General features: G+C 34.6%; 1 protein-coding gene across 1 annotated transcript; it reads left to right on the forward strand.

The window, feature by feature from the left end:
- Positions 1-1,205: 1,205 nt before the first annotated feature.
- Positions 1,206-19,109, forward strand: LOC102224425 (ceruloplasmin-like). The gene is made up of 24 exons (XM_005805211.3): positions 1,206-1,431; positions 2,763-3,007; positions 3,801-4,013; positions 5,215-5,388; positions 5,464-5,555; positions 6,235-6,397; positions 7,094-7,232; positions 7,313-7,452; positions 8,210-8,350; positions 8,432-8,476; positions 8,564-8,778; positions 10,556-10,706; positions 10,808-11,020; positions 12,148-12,352; positions 13,268-13,407; positions 14,612-14,740; positions 14,861-14,967; positions 15,401-15,456; positions 15,785-15,856; positions 16,408-16,499; positions 17,638-17,777; positions 17,847-17,903; positions 18,734-18,839; positions 18,934-19,109. The coding sequence occupies exons 1-24, from the start codon at positions 1,271-1,273 to the stop codon at positions 18,954-18,956; spliced, it is 3,219 nt and encodes a 1,072-aa protein (XP_005805268.1). The 5' UTR covers positions 1,206-1,270; the 3' UTR covers positions 18,957-19,109.
- The last annotated feature ends 1,499 nt before the right edge of the window (positions 19,110-20,608 follow it).

Raw genomic sequence — 20,608 nt, forward strand, 5'->3', positions numbered from 1 at the left:
CTCCGTTACCTAGCAACCCCCACTGAGCCAAGCCCCGTTACCTAGCAACCCAAGAACATTTGGTCAGCTGGTTTTAGCTCTGGGCTGTCCTAGATTTTTCTCCAATTAGAATCCAGATTTTTGTCGATACATTTTATTAAAAGATTAAAAAACGTATTTAGTTTTTATTTATCATAAACCCACTTTCTTTTCTAGAGATAAAAAGCAAAAAATATCAGACATCAATGAGAGCATTTCATAATACAAAAACAGTATTTTAATGTGTGGTTCTATTTCTTTCTGTTAGGTTTTATATCCTCCCATTTATTTACCATGACTATTTTTATTGACATTTTTTCTGGGTTTTTAGAAATAACAGTATTTCAATAATTTCTGAAGAAATTACATGTGCAACAAAAGGGATTAAATGTGTCAAAAAAGGCAAACGAGTATGTTCGGTGTGTGGAAATCCATTCCCTCATGTTTCTGCTCTGGACTTTCCACAGTTACCCATTATTGATTGGTGTGGCCCCAAATTGAGTAAATGTTACCTTTACACTTTGACAGACAAGATGGGACTTACCGTGATATAGAGACTGACCTCATTAGGAAATAACTAAATCATGAATCATTTCAAACTTTTTAATAAAGATTTTGGGATTATATGATTATGTTTATTGTTACTGAATAATTATCATGATATAATTATTATGAAATGAAATAGATGGTTAACCTATTTCTCTGACTGGGAAAAAAAACCCAGTATTGACTGGATCAAAAGTCAAAGTATTTTCCTCATTGGTTAAACTTTTGAACTTTGGTGTCAATGATGCTTAACTGTGAGTACAAAAAAATGTAAAAACGGAAGGAAAGAAGTTTATTCTGTTTAGTTTTTGTTTTTTGAGGATGTAGAATCCATTCTTCAACGTCTCCTCTGACTTTTCACACAGCCCTTCCTCACAAAACGTCTGCAATAAAGTCGAAACTAATCCAAACTGGTCCAGGAAACGACAACTTCTGCTGCTAGATTTTAGAAACCGATTGAACGTTTTGAATCGCGATTGATGAAGCGGTTTTCTGGTTAAAGTTTGGATGTTTCCCGACGTTATGCAAGTGCGACCCGCTGATCAAATGGTTGTCTTGCATTGTCCGATGGTCAGTGACCCCTTTGGCTTTTTGCCTGATCTCAGCAGCCTGCCAGTGGAAGGAGTATAAAAAGACAGGGAAAGCGCATAGAGCAGCTGTCTGTGCATCAGTTTCACTTGTTAATGTTTCTCTGATGTTTTAATTGATGAAAATGAAGAAATTTGGAGTTGTGTTGCTGTTGTGTTGTGCTGCAATGTGTGCTGCAGGAATGAGAAGAGAGTATTTTCTTAAGATAGAGGAGGTTTCTTGGAATTATGCTCCAACTGGGAAGAACGTCATCCAGAATCGAACACTGCAGGAGGATGAGTAAGTATGCCCGTTAAATAACTGTTCATTTTACTATTTTAGAAAGATAGAATGATTTTTTTGAATTTGTTCAAATGGACATTTTAATAGGCAAATTTTTAACTTTTCTAATGTACGGTAATCACATTGGAAATACAAAAACATGTAAAAGTTATTGTGACTAAATGTCTAACATGTAAAAAACTCCACACATGAAACTTTGACTGAATTTACATATGAAATGTAAATTCCTATGTTAATTTTAACATGCAAAAAACTAAACTGCAAAAACAAAATCTTACCAAATATTTTTGGTCTAGTTTCTAGTGCAAATATCTAAGTACACTTGAAATAATATAAAACTAAGTTACAAGTAAGTTTTCAGCAAGTTAAAGAGCTTGTTCCACATCAATAATTCCTTTCTATTGAAGAAAAAGTACTAGCTCCACTGACTTGTCTTGATAATTTAAATAGAATGTATCAAATACCTCTTCATCAATATGAAGAAATTATTGACGTAAAACAAGCCTATATCTAGCTGAAAGGTTACTTATAAATTAGTTTTAAGAATTCAACATAAAATAATTAGGGCTTTTTTAGAATTTCTTTGTATCATACAGTATATAAACCTTTTAGAAATATAAATAAGGCTACAAACTTTTGGAAATCATAGATCCACATTCCTTGTCAAGGATGCAGGTAAAGCAAAGCAAATAATAATTTTAAAAACTTTTTGCCACTAGCCAAGGTTGGCTACATCTACAAAACTGGGCAGATTCTGTGTTTTTACTTACTAAACTTATTTTTACATATCTAAAATGGATTTATTTATTTTTTTAAATACACACATTTATTTTTTCATCCAATTGTCATAAGACAATAAGAATTTGTTATTTGCTGATATATTTTTTCAGACATTACTCTGCACTCACAGCGATAAAACCAGCTGAGCAAACATGCTGGTTGCTAGGCAATAGCCTGGGATTTGCGTAGGTTGCCAAGTAACAGGTTGGGGTTGCTAGTCAGGGGAAGTGCCTGTTTATTTGTGACGTTACATTCCGGAGGTTTTTCCAAAATACTTGGTAAGATTTTTGTTTTTGCAATCTGACATTTCCATGGATACCAAATATGTTTATGTTTAGCTGAGGGAAAGTGTAGGGAAAAAAGTTTAAATGTTTAAAAGCATCCCAGGCAGAATGATGCATTGTGTTAAATAGAAAACAGAATAAAGGTATTAACTGATCATCTCAGCCATTATGGTTAAAACAGCCGATCACAACAACATTTACGTTTGATTTCCATGATATAAAAACAACATCAATAGTTTTCTCTCTGTGCAAATATCTTTGCAGAGATGCTTCTGTGTTTTTAGTAAAACGTCCCCAACGCATTGGCCCAGTCTACAAAAAGGCTGTTTACAAACAGTACAGCGACGCCACCTACAGGACGGAACTGCAGAAGCCAGAATGGCTGGGATACCTGGGCCCCGTGGTGATGGCGGAGGACGGCGACACAGTGATCGTCCACCTGAGAAACTCAGCTTCCAGACCGTACAGTGTCCACGCGCACGGACTCAACTACAGCAAAGGGAGTGAGGGTGAGAAAAACCAAAAAAAACCTCAGCTGTTTGAGAAAAGGAGAATAGAAACCTCATTCTGTGTTCCTTAACGGAAAAGTCGTAGTTCCACTTGTGTTGTTACTTAGCAACCCCAGCCAAGCCCAACCCATCACCTAGCAACCCAGTTCTAGTTCCACCGGCAGATTATTTCAGTTGTAGCATGGGAAAAATGTTGAGTTATAAGTGAAATAATCTGCCAGTGGAAGTAGAACTTTTTCTTCAATATTAGAAATTACCAACTTAAAACAAGCTCATATTTCTTGCTGAAATGTTACTTGTAAGTAAGTTTTGTCTTATTGCAAGTGAAATAGTTTGGTAAGATTTTGTGTTTTTGCAGTGAACTGCTTGTGCTTTAGTGGAAGGATAATCCATTGTTGCAATATGTACATCCTACGTTGTCACTTAACAGCATCCTTTTCTGTGATTTTTCTTTTGTGCCAAACATGTGGAAAAAGTGGTGAAAAAAATTATTCTTATTGAAAAAAATTCAGAATTTTCTTTAAAAGTCAGAATTCTTAAAAAAATCTGAATTTTTAGGAAAAAAAATCTGAATTTTTAGAAAAAGTTATAATGTTTTAGAAAAAAGTCTAAACTTTTTTTTTAAAAGTCTGAAATTATATAATTTAAAAAACATTTTTAGCAAAAGTCAGAATTCTTAGATTAAAATCATAATTCTGAGGAAAAACTATTTTTCCCCAGTGGCTATATTTCTATGTAATATTAACACATTAACATTTTTAGATTAACATTGACAGTTTGTTTGTGCTTCCAGGAGCCTTGTACCCAGATGGCACAGGTCCACAGCAGAAGAGGGATGACGCAGTGGCTCCCGGTGCCACTGAGACATATGAGTGGACTCTCCCAGAATCCCACAGCCCAACAGCTGAAGACAGTAACTGCATGACCAGGTTCTACCACTCTCATGTCCGCCCCCCAAAAGACATCGCCTCTGGACTTATGGGACCTCTGCTCATATGCAAGCGAGGTACTTTTTCAATCCAATTATAACAACTGCAGCCTGGCCAGTGCCTTCATACATAATCCACTCAATTCAAACCTTGCTTCGAAGAACAGTCTGAGATTTCTCCCATTGATTTGGATTAGAATTTCAACTGGGCCAATCAGCAAACAGAAGAAGTTGTGAACGATGATGTTGGTTTTCTGAGCTGATTTAGAATTGTATTCTGCCTGCCTGCTTTTAGGGCCATCATAGATCAAAAAACAGGACGTGAATTTCAGACGAAAAACTCAAACATTATGAGAAAACAAGAAGATTTTTGAGCTTAAGAAGTTAAAAATCTCAAAAGAAAATCTCAGAATTTTAAAAATTTATTTAAGAAATGGTCTAGAAAAACTTTAAAATTTCTGAGTTTGAAAAGTAAAGAATTTCTTAGAAAAAAACTCAAGTTTTGAGATTAATCGCAGAAATTTTCAAGAAAATGAAGGAAATTTCTGAGTTTGAAAAGTCTAAAATTTTCTAGAAAAAAAAGGAATTTGGAGATGAATTTCAGAAATTTTCCCTAAAAAAAAACCCATGGAATTTTCTGTGTTCCAAAAGTAAAAAATGTTGAACTTTTGGAGCTCAGAAATGTTCATGTTTTTCGATGGAAAAATCTCTTGTCATAGCTGAAATAATTTGCCAGTGGTGCTGGTACTTTTTAATCTACTTTAAGGACTTATTTACTTAAAATAAGCTATGAACAGTTAGTTTCAAGTCAGTTTTGTCTTATTTCAGGTGTAGTAGGACATTAGCAATAGAAACTAGACAGAGAAATACTTGGTAAGATTTTGTGTTTTTGCAGTGTAGACACTTTGGATCTTTATTAAAAAGCCAACTTGTTTTTCTTTACATATCTACACCTTTCCTGTCTCACTTTTAAATTACTTTTGCAGCGAATACTGACTTCTTAGTATGAAAAATGTAACGGAATAATAAAAAACTGAAAAAATATTAGTTAAACAGAACCAGGAGAGACAAATTAAACTTTTCAGCAATCCAAGACACTCAAAGTACACAAAAATGTGTTTAATTGCTAAAAAAAGAGGGTTTTGCATGATATTCTCTTTTAAAATCAAGAAAATTAGTCTAGTATTGCATTTTCTACTGACTTTGAGATAAATTGTAAATCTTTTATTAATATAAAATAGACTAATTATTTGAAAATCTGATTTTATCTGTTCTGTAGGAACTCTGGACATCCATGGTGACAGGGCAGCCGACTACACCTACGCTCTGCTGTTCATGGTGTCGGATGAGAACCTGAGCTGGTACCTTGACGACAATATCAGGACACACATCACAAATCCCATCAGAGACCTGAAGGAGGATGAAGATTTTATAGAGAGCAACAAGATGCACGGTGAGAGATGTTGATACTTTTAATATCTGCATGCAAACTGAAAAGTTCAGGTTTAATACTTTGTTTATGTCACAGGGATAAACGGTTACCTTTACGGAAACCTGCCTGGACTGAGCGCGTGTCAAGGCAACAAGATCCACTGGCACCTGATTGGCCTTGGCAATGAGGTAACAGCTTTTACTTTTATTACATTACAAGTTTATTTAAAGTACAGTAGATATAATTAAATGGGTCTTCTTAGTTTTATCTGGTTTCAAATAATATAATGAGAAAAGTTTTCTACTGCCAATATTCAATGATTTATGAAAACAATATATGTGAATTATACTGTTGTAGTAATGTAAGTTGAATCCAGATATATTTGTGAATAAATTTGTCTTGCAACTACACAAAATTTTACCAAGTGTTTTTGGTCAAGTTTCTAGTGCAAATATCTCAGTACACTTGAAATAGTACAAAACTAGTCACTTTTGAACACGATATAGGAGCTTGTTTTAAATAAATAACTCCTTAATATTGAGTTAAAAGTACTAGTTCTACTGGCAGATTATTTCACTTATAACATGTAGAAATGCCATGTTATAACTTATTGTGGGAAAATAGTTGGGTGATTTTTCTAAGCGCTCGGGATGTTTTTAGAAGCAGTGGAAACCCAAATGGAAGTACAAAAATGTGTAAAATGTGAACTTTAAGCACTTTGTCTCCTTATTCTGGCATTAAATAATATAAATGTTGTTTGTTGACTTTAGTTTTAGTTTCATTTCAGTTGAGTTATCCATCTGCCTGGTTTCACCTGGTTGTATCTAAACAATCCTGCATGAAGTTGTCATTTTGTCTCTCTCACAGGTGGACATGCACTCAGTTCATTTCCATGGCCAGATCTTGACCAACCTGAACCACCACACAGACATGGTCAGCCTTTTCCCAGCCTCCAGCACCACTGCTGAAATGGTGGCCGACAACCCCGGACACTGGCTGCTGACCTGCACCGTCAACGATCATCTGACGGGTGAGGAAACGTCTTCCAGGCTCCAAATCAGGCCAACAGTTAACTCAAAACCACTGTTTTCTCGCTCTCCGTCTCGGCTACGCTACACGCAGACTCGTTGCCACGGCAACCAACAGTAACAGTACTTCATGTTTCAGGATTCAACACCTAAAATAGGACAGAACATTCAGTTCAGATCGTTACAGTTTTATGTTTTCTGGCTTGATTTTTATTTTGCAGTTATTAATAAGTGATTGCTGTGGTAGATTAGCTACTGCTGCTATTGGTTAAGCTAACACAGCAGTGGTTGGTTAGCTAACTTAAAGACCTGCTCTGTTGATGATCTGATATTTTTCTTAATTGAACCAAAACACACCAAATTCCACAGCACATCTACATGTTACGGTTATCATAGTCAAGCTAGCCTAGCTGACATGCTTCCCTCTCCTGCTATTTTTTTTTAATTAAAACTTATTTCTGACCTTCTTATCTAGTATTGACAATTAATAGCAAAACACTGCATCCCTTTTTCTTTTATATTTATCGCATATATTTACGATTTAGCATGCTATATTGACGACTTGACAGCTAAAACCGATTAACCTCACACTGCAACATGTGTTTAACGCTAATAACCCATTAAAGTTGAAATACTTCAATCACGTTTAAGACTTTTTCAAGAGCTTTTTTTGTTTTTGCTTTATATTTTTCATCCAGCCGGAATGCAGGCATTGTTTGAAATCAAGAAGTGCTTCCCTAACGTGCACAAGCCCCGTCCTCACGGTGAGCTCAGGCAGTTCTTCATCGCTGCTGAGGAAGAGGTCTGGGATTATGCACCCACGGCACCCAGTGAAAGGTTGGTTAATCCACATGCTAGCAGACATGTTGATGTTTTAAGAACTGCTACAACCACATCCTGTGCTTTTCTGCGCACAGCGAGGCAGAAACCTTTGTGACTAGAGGTCCGACCCGCATCGGCAGCAGGTATAAGAAGGTTCGATACGTGGAATATCTCGACAACACTTTCACAACGAAGATGATACGCAGCCCGGAGGAGCAACACCTGGGGATTCTGGGTAATCCAAGCACGACAGAGATTTAAAAACTCATGTTTTAACTTATCGTTTGACTTTTCCATAAAATATTTCGATTATATCATGAGACCAGGTCATTTCTTGTGATTTCCATCATATATGTATGTATTAGAGCCACACTAAGAAAATAAAAAAATACAAGAATAAAGTCACAATATTCCCAGAATAAAGTTGTAATATTATGAGAACGCCAACAGAAGAAAAGCAGTATTACAACTGATTGGTATTGATTTTACAAATTAGAAAATAATAATTTAACCCATCAGCATCAGGTTATTGTCAATAGCAGGACTTTGAAACTTTACTCTGGTATTATTACAACTTTATTTTTGTATTATTTTAAATTTATTCTCATACGACCTTATTCTCATAATATGACTGTCATATAATTCTATGACTTTATTCTCATAATGTGACTCAATTCTTGTATTTTAACTTTATTCATGTAATACTATGACTTTCACATATTTTGAATTTATTCTTGTACGGTTTTAATCTTAATCATTTTAATCTTTAGTCTTTATGACTAAAGTTATAGTATTTTAGTCATAATACTAAAATATTTGACTAAATATTTTTGTATTTATTCTCGTAATACTACTTCATTCTTGCTTTACTTTTCACTTATTTTTAGTAGAAACATTCAAAACTGTCTCTTATTATAGCAATATTATAATATTTTGGTGAATATTTATATTTTTGTGACTATTTATTTAATTGTACTGCTAATTGTCCGCAGGTCCCGTCCTGCGAGCCGAAGAGAAAGACACGATTAAGGTGATTTTTAAGAACAAAGCCAGCCGGCCGTACACGATTCAGCCGCATGGAGTTCAGTACAGCATCGAACAGGACGGGACACTTTACTACAACGAGCTAGAAGGTGAATAACAAAAATAATCATTTCTTGGCTTGAATAGAGTATTCCTCACTCGTCTGAGCTTTAAACATTTTTTTTTCTCAGAGTCGTACACAGCAAAGAAACTGCGGGAGCTGAAACGAGAGCCAAGTGAGTTCACCAAACATGGTTTCCTCAAGATTTCATCTCTGGTTTTATGGATAATAATAATATTCTGACATGTAATGATGATTTTAGGGGTGGTGACTCCTCCTCCAGCCGCCCAGGTCAGACCTGGGACGGTGTACACCTATGAGTGGACCGTACCTGTGGGTGCCGGTCCGGTTCCAGGGGAGCCCGACTGTCTGAGCTACCTGTACTACTCTGCAGTGGATCCTGTTAAAGACACGAGTTCTGGGTTGGTCGGGCCGCTTCTCGTCTGCCGACCCGGGTCCCTAAAGAAAGGAGCACAGGTGAAGGATTTTTATTATGACCGCTAGTTTGTAAAATCACAAAGTATTTCTATTTCAGATTATGGAAAACATAACTAAAACTGAATCTGAGAAAATATTTTTGTGAAAACAATAATTAATGGGGAAAAAACTAAAAATAACTGGAACTATATCACTCACTAAAACAAGCTGAAATTATAGATATAATATGATTTGTTTTTATGTTTATAAATCTACTTATTTTTCTTTTGAGCTGATGTGAAATTGTTCAGTTTACGTCAGCAAATTACGGCACTCCAAAATTCTTACACTAGTCCCAAAATGGCAGCAGCAAAGGTTTGGAGAAAACACCAGTCAATTGGCTGATAAACAATAATTAAATACATTTTTAAATTTTTTTTATCTTCTATTGAGTATTCATTACCCAATCGATGTATACACAATCACAACACAATACGTTTTTGAATTCTGGATCTTAAAATTCCCCCAAATATGAAAAAACTAAAACTACTGGTATAATTAATAAAATCTAAACAATAAAAACTTATAATTAATAGGTTAGCAAGCATCTTCTAGAAACTAATTAAAACTAACTGAAATAGACAAACAAAAAGTCACAACGAAGTAAAACTAAATTACAATGAAAAACCCAAAACTATCACAATCGTGTTTCGGATTTGTAAACATTCGCTCATGATCTCAAACCCATTTATTACTTATTACGTGCAGTTTGTTTCTTCTAACTGACATATTTAATTTTTTATTTTACCAGAATTTAAAACAAACTTTCCCAGAATTTAGATACTAAGTTAAAAAAAAGTACCATTTTTGTTCCAGAAATTTTAGAAACCAGGTATTAAATATCTGAAACTTAACATGAACAGAGATATTCATAAAAGAGGACCATCTGTTGCTCTTCAAGAAATGCTAAGTCTTCGATCCATGAAGTGTATTAACTCACAACAGGCTCAAAATCAGCCTTGGCGTCATGTTTTTCCATCATTTTACAGTTTTTCAGTTCTCCTCACCTTCGTAGCATCAATAATTAACAGAACCGCATAAAATGTCTGTTTCATCCCACACTGGACTCTGTTTGGACCGTTTCTCCTTCTCCGTCAGGAATGGGCCCGCCGCCATTTTTAATTTCTGTATCAACGTCTCTGCGTACAGACGACCAGCGGCGCCCTCTGTTGGACGGACACTAAATTACAACACCAAAGAGGGTCTAAACGGGCGTAATAAACAGATTGGCCCTAATTTTAATCTAATAAACCATCAGAGTTGGGTAGTAACTAGTTACATTTACCTAGCTACATTTACATGAGTAACTTTTTTGGGGGGAAAAAAATACTTTCAAGAGTACGCTGTACTTTTTGCTTTTACCTGGGTAATTTTATTATATAGTATCGCTGCTCTTGAGTAAAAGTTCTGCTTGTTCTACTCACTGAATGAGAAACTAACACGTTTAAACACACTGCAGTTTTTTAAAACTTTCATAACTTTCATGTTGTTTTTTGTTACTTATATGAATTGTCATTTTGATCCTTAAAGTGCCAACATTTCCACTTAATTATATATTTTGGTCCCTTTGATTATGTAATTTTTAAATATTAAACGATGGCTAATTTGATCAGTTACTCAGTACTTGAGCAGTCTCTTTATGCTGAAGTAGTGCTACTTTTACTTGAGTACAACGTTTGGGTGCTCTACCCACCTGTGTAAACCATTAATTGGCAATTAATCGTAAGTCAGTGAATTGTTTGCATCTAACATGTTGTTTCTTGTTTTGTTTTTGCAGAAGAACTATAACAAGGAGTTTCATCTTATGGCCACAGTGTTTGATGAGAACCTCAGCTGGTACCTGGATGAAAACATCCAGACTTTCACTACAGTTCCTAACTCTGTTACCAAGGAGAACGAGGACTTCATTGAGAGCAATAAAATGCATGGTGAGTTGAGATTTGAAATTTTTTTCAATCTTCTTTTGCTTCATCTGATTCATGATGTTGTCTTGTTTGAAATAATCTCCATGTCTCTGCTTGTCCTTTAGCGATCAACGGATTTGTGTACAGGAACCTTCCGGGCCTCACCATGTGTAAGGGGGACAAAACGACGTGGCACCTCTCGGGTCTGGGCACGGAGACGGACATCATCAGCCTTTACTTCCAGGGAAACCGATTCCTCTACCGCCAGAACAGAAAAGACACCATCAGTGTTTTCCCTCACATCTCGCACACAGTAACTATGGAGCCGGACAGCATGGGTAGGTTTGTGTTAAATTCACTGCAACTTCAAGAAAACATCAAGTTTGAAAAAATAATCAAAATATGATCAATAAAGATTAACACTGTAGATGTTTTTAAATAGTCTTTTCTTTATAGAAAGTAATAATAAGAAAATAATCACTTGCACCATTGCACTGAAGAAATGCATCTGACTAAAAACAACCAATCGGAGCCAGGAGGAGGGTCTTAGCGCTGTCAATAATCCTCATGTACTCGCTGCTAAATGTGCTAATGGTGAAGAAACTACTTACTGTTGCAAGAAAAACCATTTATCGGTGGCCATGCTAACTAGGCTTAGCATTCACAACATACTATGCTAGCTGCAGCATAGGAGAGAGCACCGTTAAGAGAGAGAACACACAATATTGTGATTGACAGCATTAAGACTCACCTTCTCGCTCTGATTAGTTGTTTCTACCTCATTTTATTTATTCACAGATTATCTGTCTCATAATAAACTGTCACAACATGATGACAGTCTCAACAAAATATTTTTATAAAAGTTACATTCGACAACTTTAAATCCATATAAGCTGCTGTTGGCCTCGTCTCTCAACTCAACATTTACACTCGCACCTGAAAATGGCTGCAAACATATGTACAATTACACAACCGTATATATTTGAAAAGCAGAAGTGGAACCTCCTGCTCAACTAGCAAGAATGCAGCAAGTGCTTTCTGGATGGTAAATCAATAACAAAACAGTTATCTTTCCCAGCAGCCATTGTATTCCACATACAGCGGTGAAACCAGCTGAACAAACGTGCTGGAACTCTTCTTAGGTTGCTAGGCTATGGGTGCTATGCCCTGGCGTTGCTAGGTAACGGCGCAGTGCTCTTGGAATCTGGAGATTTTTGAAACGGCTCATTTCCAGACACCAAAAAACATGAACTTATTGCCAAAAATCGGTCCGGTGTTTTTTTTTAAGCGTTTTGTTTCGATTTTAGCAGCAGGAACCCAAATAGAAGCACAAAAAATATAAATTTTGCATACATGAAAAACTGTGTCTCTCCTAAGCAGAGAATCAAACTTACAAAAGCAACAATCATTCATTAAATTCTAAACTGCAGAGTGAACTAAAACATAAGTTTTTTTTGTGTTTCAGGTCAGTTTGAAGTGGTTTCTGCGACGGTGGACCATTATCGGGGTGGGATGCGAGCCAACTACACGGTGCAGAAGTGCAGCCTGTTTCAGAGTCAGTCTGAGGTGATGCTGCATTCAAAGACCTTCTACATCGCCGCCGTGGAAATCGACTGGGACTACTCGCCCAACCGCACCTGGGAGACTGAGATGTTCAGAGGACATGAAAAGTACGACACTAAACTGGTCACTGCTACTTGAATTTTTATCGTCATGAAAATTTTATTTGCTTTTTAATTCTTTTGAAGCATATTTTTACTTATATACTATCATTTTACAATTAAAAATTAGCAGAAAAGTCATGTTATGAGTACATACTTTTGAATTTCAAGGAAAATGGTTGAAGTAATTTAAATAATTCAGCTAATATATTTAATAGATTTATATAAGATAACAGATTTTAATAAGAACCCTAAAGCTACTTTCTTAGTTATTACATAGAAATACAATTAAAAGAAATGTTTATTGTTCCACAGTGGGGAAATGCAGGATACATACTGTATATGAATATTACAAAAGACCAATATATACATCTTTTTTTAATCATAAAAATGATACTCTATGTCAGGGGTGTCCAAAGTGCGGTCTGAGGGCCGCCTGTGACCCTCTGAAGAATTTTGCGCGGCCCCTGAAAAAAATTCTAGAACAAATCAAATCTGGCCTGCAGGTGCAGATTGATTAAAGTTTATTTTGTTTGTGTCAGGAGAATATTTCACATCTATAGTTTATTATTGAGCAGATCAAATTAAAAAGGATTATAAAATGTATTTGTGAACTTGAAAATGTTTTTTTTTATTGTGATGTGTTTTCATTTCAATCGAATTTCAAGGAAATTTCAGCCCTGATTGGAAAAGTGTTTTTTTTCTTGCATTTTTAATGTAGTTCCAATATTGTAGAAAGTAAGGTTAAGTGGTTAAGTAAAAAATCTACAGAAAGAGCCAATTTTTTTTATCCAATTAGTCGTCATGATAACCAATAAGATAATCAATTAATCATTAGTTGCAGCCCTATAGTTGCATAATAAATAAACCTTTTTCTCCTGCGAGCAGATATTTCTTCATAATTCATTTTCTCTCTTGCTACAGTCCTGCCCCTGTCTTTCTGGATAAGCGCGATGGATACATCGGTTCTATTTACAAGAAGGTTGTTTACCAGCAGTTTACCAACGACAAGTTCACCAAGAAGGTGGAACGAACGGCTGACATGGATCACCTTGGAATTATGGGTACTTTTGGTTTGAATTTATCATTGCTGGATTATGAAATAACATGTCCAATAACGGCCTTCAGTAGGTCTGATCAAAACTAAGCAGCGATCATTTAGAACTGTTGTGTTTTAGTAGTTGGTGACTTTTCAAAATTGTGAAGACAATGAGACATCATCAAGTCAGGCAGATGTGAGTCGATCTTTATAAGTAAAGATCGAATTAAATATTTTTTGTGGTGCTTGTGGCCTTAAGTCACTGTAATCAGACATGCGCTGCAAAAACACAAAACCTACCGCGTATTTTGCTCTAGTTTTTAGTGCAAATATCTTAGTGAACTTGAAATAAGACAAAACTAACTTACAAGTATCTTTTAGCAAGAAATAGGATCTTGTTTAAGTAAATAATTTTGTAATTTGGATAATAAAGTACCAGTTATGAGAGAAATAATTTATCAGTGGAAAAACAATTTTTTTCAATATTATAAATTGAACTGTCTTAATCCACTGACAGATTATTTCATTTATAACTTGTACTCTTTCCATCAATATTAAGGAATTATTCACCTAAACAAGCAAGTATATCAAAAACTTATAAGTAACTTTTAAACAAGACGTAGCAGCCTGTAATAAGTCAAAAATTTCTTAATACTGATGAAAAAGTACAATTTCCACCAGCAGATTATTTCACAACCGACGAGCACTGCGCCGTTACCTAGCAACCTAAACCAAGTCCAGCCGTCACCTAGCAACCCAGTTCTAGTTCCACTGGCAGTTTCACTTATTTCAATTATAACAAGACATTTTCTCACGTTATAAGCGAAATAATCTGCCAGTGGAACTAAAATGTTTTTAAAATCAATATTAAGGAATTATTTACTTAAAACAAGCTCCTATATCTGACTAAAAAGTTACTTGTAAGGCAGTTTTGTCTTATTTCAAGGGTACTAAAAAGTTGACCAAAAATACCTGAGAAAATTTAGTTTTTTGCCGTTCATGTCTGATTACAGCAGCACAAAAAAAATATTTTTTTAAAACTAAACTAAACTAAAATTGTTGGAAGTCTGTTTACACATCTTTGCTATTAGCAGTAATAAATGTGGATTGTGTTTCCTTTTTCTTTTAATGTCATTTACTGCTTTTTTTGTATTTTTCTGTTTAGAAGTGCATTATTTTCTGGATTTATCTGACACAGCATGTGCTGTAAATGTCTCTGTTGCATTCAGGACCAATGATTCATGCGTCAGTGGGCGACAAAGTTAAGATTGTCTTTAAAAACATGGCATCCAGAGCTTATTCTATCCACGCCCACGGAGTGAAGACAGAATCTCCCGATGTTTACCAAACCAAACCAGGTACAGGAGATGAAGCATCACACTTTTGTTCAGCAAAATGGTTAAAGCACACAGAAAAATGGAGTGATTATTTATACGTACTGGATGGGTTCAGAAAGACTTTCTAATGTATTTGTCCAGGTGAAACTCACACGTACACCTGGTTGGTCAACAAGAACACAGGACCAACCACAGAGCAGGAGGAGTGCTCTGTGTCAGCATATTACTCTACTGCTGATGTCACAAAGGTGTGTTGATGAAGCACACTGCAAAAACAAAACATATTACCAAATACTTTTAGTCTTGTTTATGTGAAAATGTCTTACTACACTTGAAATAAGACAAAACTAACTTAGAAGTAACTTTTCAAGAATAAGAGCTTGTTTTAAGTGAAAAATGCCTTAATGTTGATTTTAAAAAGTACTAGTTCCACCGGCAGATTGTTTCACTTACAGGAAAACATTTCTTGTTATGAGTGAAATAATTTACCAGTGGAACTAGAACTTTCTACTAAAACTTTACTTAAAACAAGCTGTTACATCTTGCAGAAAAGTTGCATGTTTGTTAGTTTTGTCTTTTTTTCAGTGTACTAAAGTATTTGCAATAGAAACTAGACCAAAAATACTTGGTAATGTTTTGTGTTTTTGCAGTGTACTTACATGCTCTCTCTCCTCCTGCCAGGACTTGTACAGCGGATTAATTGGGCCATTAGTGATCTGCCGTCGCAGCTGGGCCAGGTGAAGACTGAATTCACTGCAAAAACACAAAATGTTACCAAATATTTTTGGTCTAATTTCACATGCAAATATCGTAGTACATTTGAAATAAAACAAATCTAACTTTAAAGTAACTTTTAAGCAAAATATAAATACATAACAACTGTAAACTGCACATATTTACATTTGTTATGGTGTTTTTAGTCTTACCAAGACCAAAAATACTTGATAAGATTTGGTGTTTTTACAGCGTTGAAATCTCAACCAACACGATGAAGCTTATACTGAGAAATTAAAGTATATTTTATCACTGAACACCGTGTGTGTAACAAAATCGTGTCACTTCCAGGTCTCTGGGACTAAAGAAGGAGGTTGAAGAGTTTGCTCTGCTTTTCTTGGTGTTTGATGAGAATGAAAGCTGGTAGGTGTCAAAATTCAAAGAGCAAATTCATCGTTTATATTTTTAATCTATGTTGATAAATACTGAATTCAGTAAGCAAAAAGTGAACATTTAAAATGTACTGCAACACAGCAGCACCCTGTTTCATCTATAAATATACTTCTTATTTATTATGCTTGGCAAAGTTTAGGAAAGTATTAATTTTGTTGCATTAGAAACACAAATTTTAAGTATTTAATTTTGATTTAATGTGATATACCAATCCAAAGTAGTCCGTAATCCGTTCAATGAAAAGAATTGAAAAAATTGTTATTTCAAAGGGATTAACATAAATGCATGCTATAAACATACATTTTACTATTAAAAATATCAATTTCCTTTCCAATTAAAATTTTGCTCTATTTTGTTGGTCTGTCACATAAAATCTCACTAAAATACTCATCTGATGTGATTCTTACATCACACAGTGTGGTTCAGGTTTGAATAGTTGCTGCACAGAAGAGGCTCTTTAAGCTACAAATTCAGTAATTTTCTCCTGACTGCTCCAAAAAGTGATGCATTTTATTTTGCAGGTATTTGGATGAAAACATTAGACGGAACATCAGGAATCCTCGACCAAACCTGAAGGCTGACGACTCCTTCATTGAGAGCAACAAAATGCATGGTGAGATAAAAACACAGAGAAAACTGGAAACTCACCAGATTCCACAGAACCTAGATATTACTGAAGGAAAAAAGTTAAATGACACTAGAATGGACTTCAGGGTGACCTATTGTGCTTCATTGAACAAGTCAGAATAGCTATCTGACCTATAAAACATATCAATTAAATTTTTTGTGCGAAATTATTCTCAGATAATGAGATTTTCATTTTGAGCTCCTTTCAGGATAAACTCTTTTAGGGCTTCTGTCACTTTAAATCCAAATAAGCTGCTGCTGACCACGCCCACCAACTCAATGTTTAAACACATGTAAAAGTAGCTGCAAACAGATGCGCAATTATACAACTGCACATCTTTGAAAAGCATGAGTAGAGCCACCTGCACAACCAACGAAAATGCAGCAAGTGGATTCTGGACGGCAAATCAACAACAAAACACTTGTCTTTTCCAGCAGCCATTGTGCAGCACATGCAGCGATAAAACCAGCTGAACACATGTGCTGGAGCACAGCTTGGGTTGCTAGGCGACAGGCGGAATGCCACTGGGGTTGCTAGGTAACGGCACAGCGCCCTTGGAATGTTGAGATTTTTGAAACGGCTCATTTCCAGACACCAAAAAACACCGGAATGGAAGTACAAAAAATTCTCAAAATGTGAATCTTACGTTATAGGGACCCTTAAAAAAATTCCAAATATTTCCAAATGCTTTTAGGTTTAGTTTGAGCAAAAATAAACTTAAAAGCTTTGAGCTCAGATTTGGATGACTTTAATTAAGAAATGCTAAAACTTTTGAAGATACCAACAACTAAAAGTTTAAAAGTTGTTAAAAAATAAACACTTGGTTAATTTTAGCTTAGTGTTTGAAATTCCTAAACAAGTTCTACTAGATGCACAGGGAACTAAGTGCAGTTAATGATTTTACTTTGCGGTTTGTATTTGTGTGGATGTTGATGTTCGATCCGGTTGAGTCGGTTAATAATCAACTTGTTTGCTATGTTGACATTTTGTAGTTATTGGTTTTGGTTCATCACTCAGAACATTCAGTCTGGAGTTTCAAACAAAACTTTCCATCATGTCCCAACCAAAGTAAATCAGGATTAAATAAATAAAACCTTTTTTTTTCTTTTCTGCTTGGTTTCAGCTATTAACGGTTATGTGTATAGCAACCTGAATGGGCTGAACATGGAGGTGGGAGATAAGGTTTACTGGTACCTAATGGCGATGGGAAATGAAGTGGATATTCATACTGTACACTGGCATGGTCACAGTGTGGAATATAAGGTACGCAGCCATAATCTGACACATAATGGAGTAAAAATAATTAATAATTTAATTATCTTTATTTTGCAGCTGGGTGGAGGACGTCACCGTGTTGATTCGTATGAGTTGTTCCCAGCCATCTTTCAGGTAAAGTCTTAAAACGTCTCACATTGTTTGAAATTATTTAATCTTTTTCTGTCTGCTAAAGCTAGTGTTACCGTAAGTTTTTCTTATTATCAGTAAAAACGTGTTCAAATTTAATAAAAACAAATCAGTGTAGTTAAATTTCTTCAGATTTTCCCACTGATTATTGAGAAAGGTATATATATTTTACCTTTCTTGTAATAATTATTTACTTTTTTGTAAAAAGTCTAATTTTAGATTGTTTTTCCATATTTGGTCTAACTATAGTTGTATAATTATGATTTCAAAAACTTTTTTTTTACAACTCTACTGAATGTATGAAAAGATTTTAAGGATTTTTACACATTTAGTGAAATAATGTGTCAGAGGTAATTGTACTTTTTCCATCAATATTAATGAATTGTTGACCTAAGACAAGTTTCTATATCTTGATGAAAGGTTTCTTGTAAGTTAGTTTTGTCTTATTTCAAATGTTCTCACATGTTTGCACTGAAAATTAGACACAAAATATTAGGTGAGATTTTGTGTTTTTGCAGTGTATGCATTATTTCCAAAGTCAGATTTTGTTCCCTCTTAATAATGGCTTCCAAATTATGCTTTGGAAATAACATTTTAAAAAATCAGAGATAAATAATACTGCACCAATGAAAGAGTAATTTATTTTATGGATTTTAATATGTGGTGCTGCTATATTTGTGCTCATCTCTAAGACTAATCAGTTACATTACAATATTATACCAAAAGTTTTTGCTTAATTTTGGTTGAAATCTAATGAGGTAATTTTTTTTTAATGAAATAAAATCTAAAGTAAAAGCTGCTCTTTCCCTGTCCAGACAGTGAAGATGCGCCCTGAGCATCCTGGTACCTGGCTGCTCCACTGCCACGTCACCGACCACATTTCAGCTGGAATGGAGGCCCTTTATACGGTCACCGAGAAACGTAGGAACCTAAATAAACTAAATTAAACTAATAGAAAACTTCAGACAGGGACAGATAACTAAAACTGTGGTGATTTTCTTTATCTCTTCCGCAGCAAGAGGAGGACTCTTTGGCTGAACTGTAAGGGAACATGGATCTAGACAGAAACTAACCAAATCACGTTTAACTCACTGATTTTTTCATGTCAAACTTCCAATTCAATGTAAATAGTGACTGGTAGAAACTGGACACACAAGCAATCATGTTCAAATAAAAGCCATTTTTAAATAATTGGTCTTGGTATATATATTTTTAAATGCCTGCAACAAAGGCCACAAAAGCTGCGTTTCCATTACAAATGTAACTTTATATTTAGATTAAATAAAATTAACATTTGAGTGTTAACTCAGTACCATTGTGACAGAAATCTTTCTTTAGTCATTCTAGTTTGTTTTAAATTGAATAAACTATATAATTACATTGGATTTCATGACTGAGGCAAAAGAAATAAGATTCTATTCTTTTTTTAAATGATTGAAGATCAATAACCTGGGATTAAATGTGGTACTTGCGGTAAATGAACACAAGGTGGCGATATTGTCGTAAATATGCCAACAGAAGGTTTGATTGGCCAACAGTTTAAAGCAGATTAAATGACACAATTTACAGCAATACCAATTTATGAAATCTGGATATTTCAATAAAACGTACAGCAATGATTCATTAAGGAACATACTCAAAAATAAAGACACATGAATAATAAAACTCAAATAATTCACCTGAAGACACCAGATATTTGATTTGTATTTTTTTAATGCCATTAATTTAATTTTTATGACGTTTTCTAGGCAGTTCCCTCAACTTGTCGGCGTTTTGTTTTTAAATTCTGGATAAACCATTAACTGGGCAGATTTTTATCTTGTGTAAAGTCGAACAAATGCAAATACTACAGTTTGGAGGACCAGTGAGACTTCTGAGTTCAGCATTTCAGTTCAAGGTGAGAAAGAAATTTATTTCCGTTCTTCCCAAATCGAGTAAAAAACAAGTTTCTCTGTTCTTGTAGAGTATATTTATTTAATGTAACTAGTGCAAGTCGAGGCTGATTTGTACTGAAGGTACTGTCTGGAAATATGTGGATGTTACATAAATGTTTTTACCTAATGAGTTCATGTAACCTTACCTAAAGTATCACAACAAAAGAAAAACACCTCTGTATGCTAAAAAAGCATAAATGGTGACCTATTATGCTTTTTTGAGCAGGCTAATATATATATATATATATATATATATATATATATATATATATATAATTATTATTTTTTCACAAAATCATTCATAGATGATGGGTTACCCTAACCCTAACCCTACCCTATATATATATATATATATATATATATATATATATATATATATATATATATATATATATATATATATATATATATATATATATATACCAAACTCAAGTAATGGGCCAAGTAACCTTTCAGCAAGATAGAGGAGATTGTTTTAGGTCATTAATTCCTTAATATTGATGATAAAGTACTAGTTCTTCTTGCAGATTATTTCACTTATGACATGGGAAAATTGTCTTGTTATAAGTGAAATAATCTGCCAATGGGACTAGCACTTTTTAAACAATATTAATGAATTATTGACTTAAACCAAGCTCCTATATATCTTTATAAAAACTTACTTGTGAGTTGAAATAAGTTTGGTCTTATTTCAAGAATTATTATAAGATATTTGAACTTGAAACAAGACCAAAAATACTTGGTAAGATTTTGAGT

This window comes from Xiphophorus maculatus, chromosome 9 (assembly GCF_002775205.1).
Source record: "Xiphophorus maculatus strain JP 163 A chromosome 9, X_maculatus-5.0-male, whole genome shotgun sequence".
NCBI classification, from domain to species: domain Eukaryota; kingdom Metazoa; phylum Chordata; class Actinopteri; order Cyprinodontiformes; family Poeciliidae; genus Xiphophorus; species Xiphophorus maculatus.

Coding starts and splice junctions, on each gene's coding strand:
- LOC102224425 (XM_005805211.3), top strand. CDS start 1,271: ATGAAAATGAAGAAATTTGGAGTTGTGTTGCTGTTGTGTTGTGCTGCA. Junction 4,014..5,214: donor TCTGCTCATATGCAAGCGAG/GTACTTTTTCAA, acceptor TCTGTTCTGTAG/GAACTCTGGACATCCATGGT. Junction 8,779..10,555: donor CCCTAAAGAAAGGAGCACAG/GTGAAGGATTTT, acceptor TTGTTTTTGCAG/AAGAACTATAACAAGGAGTT.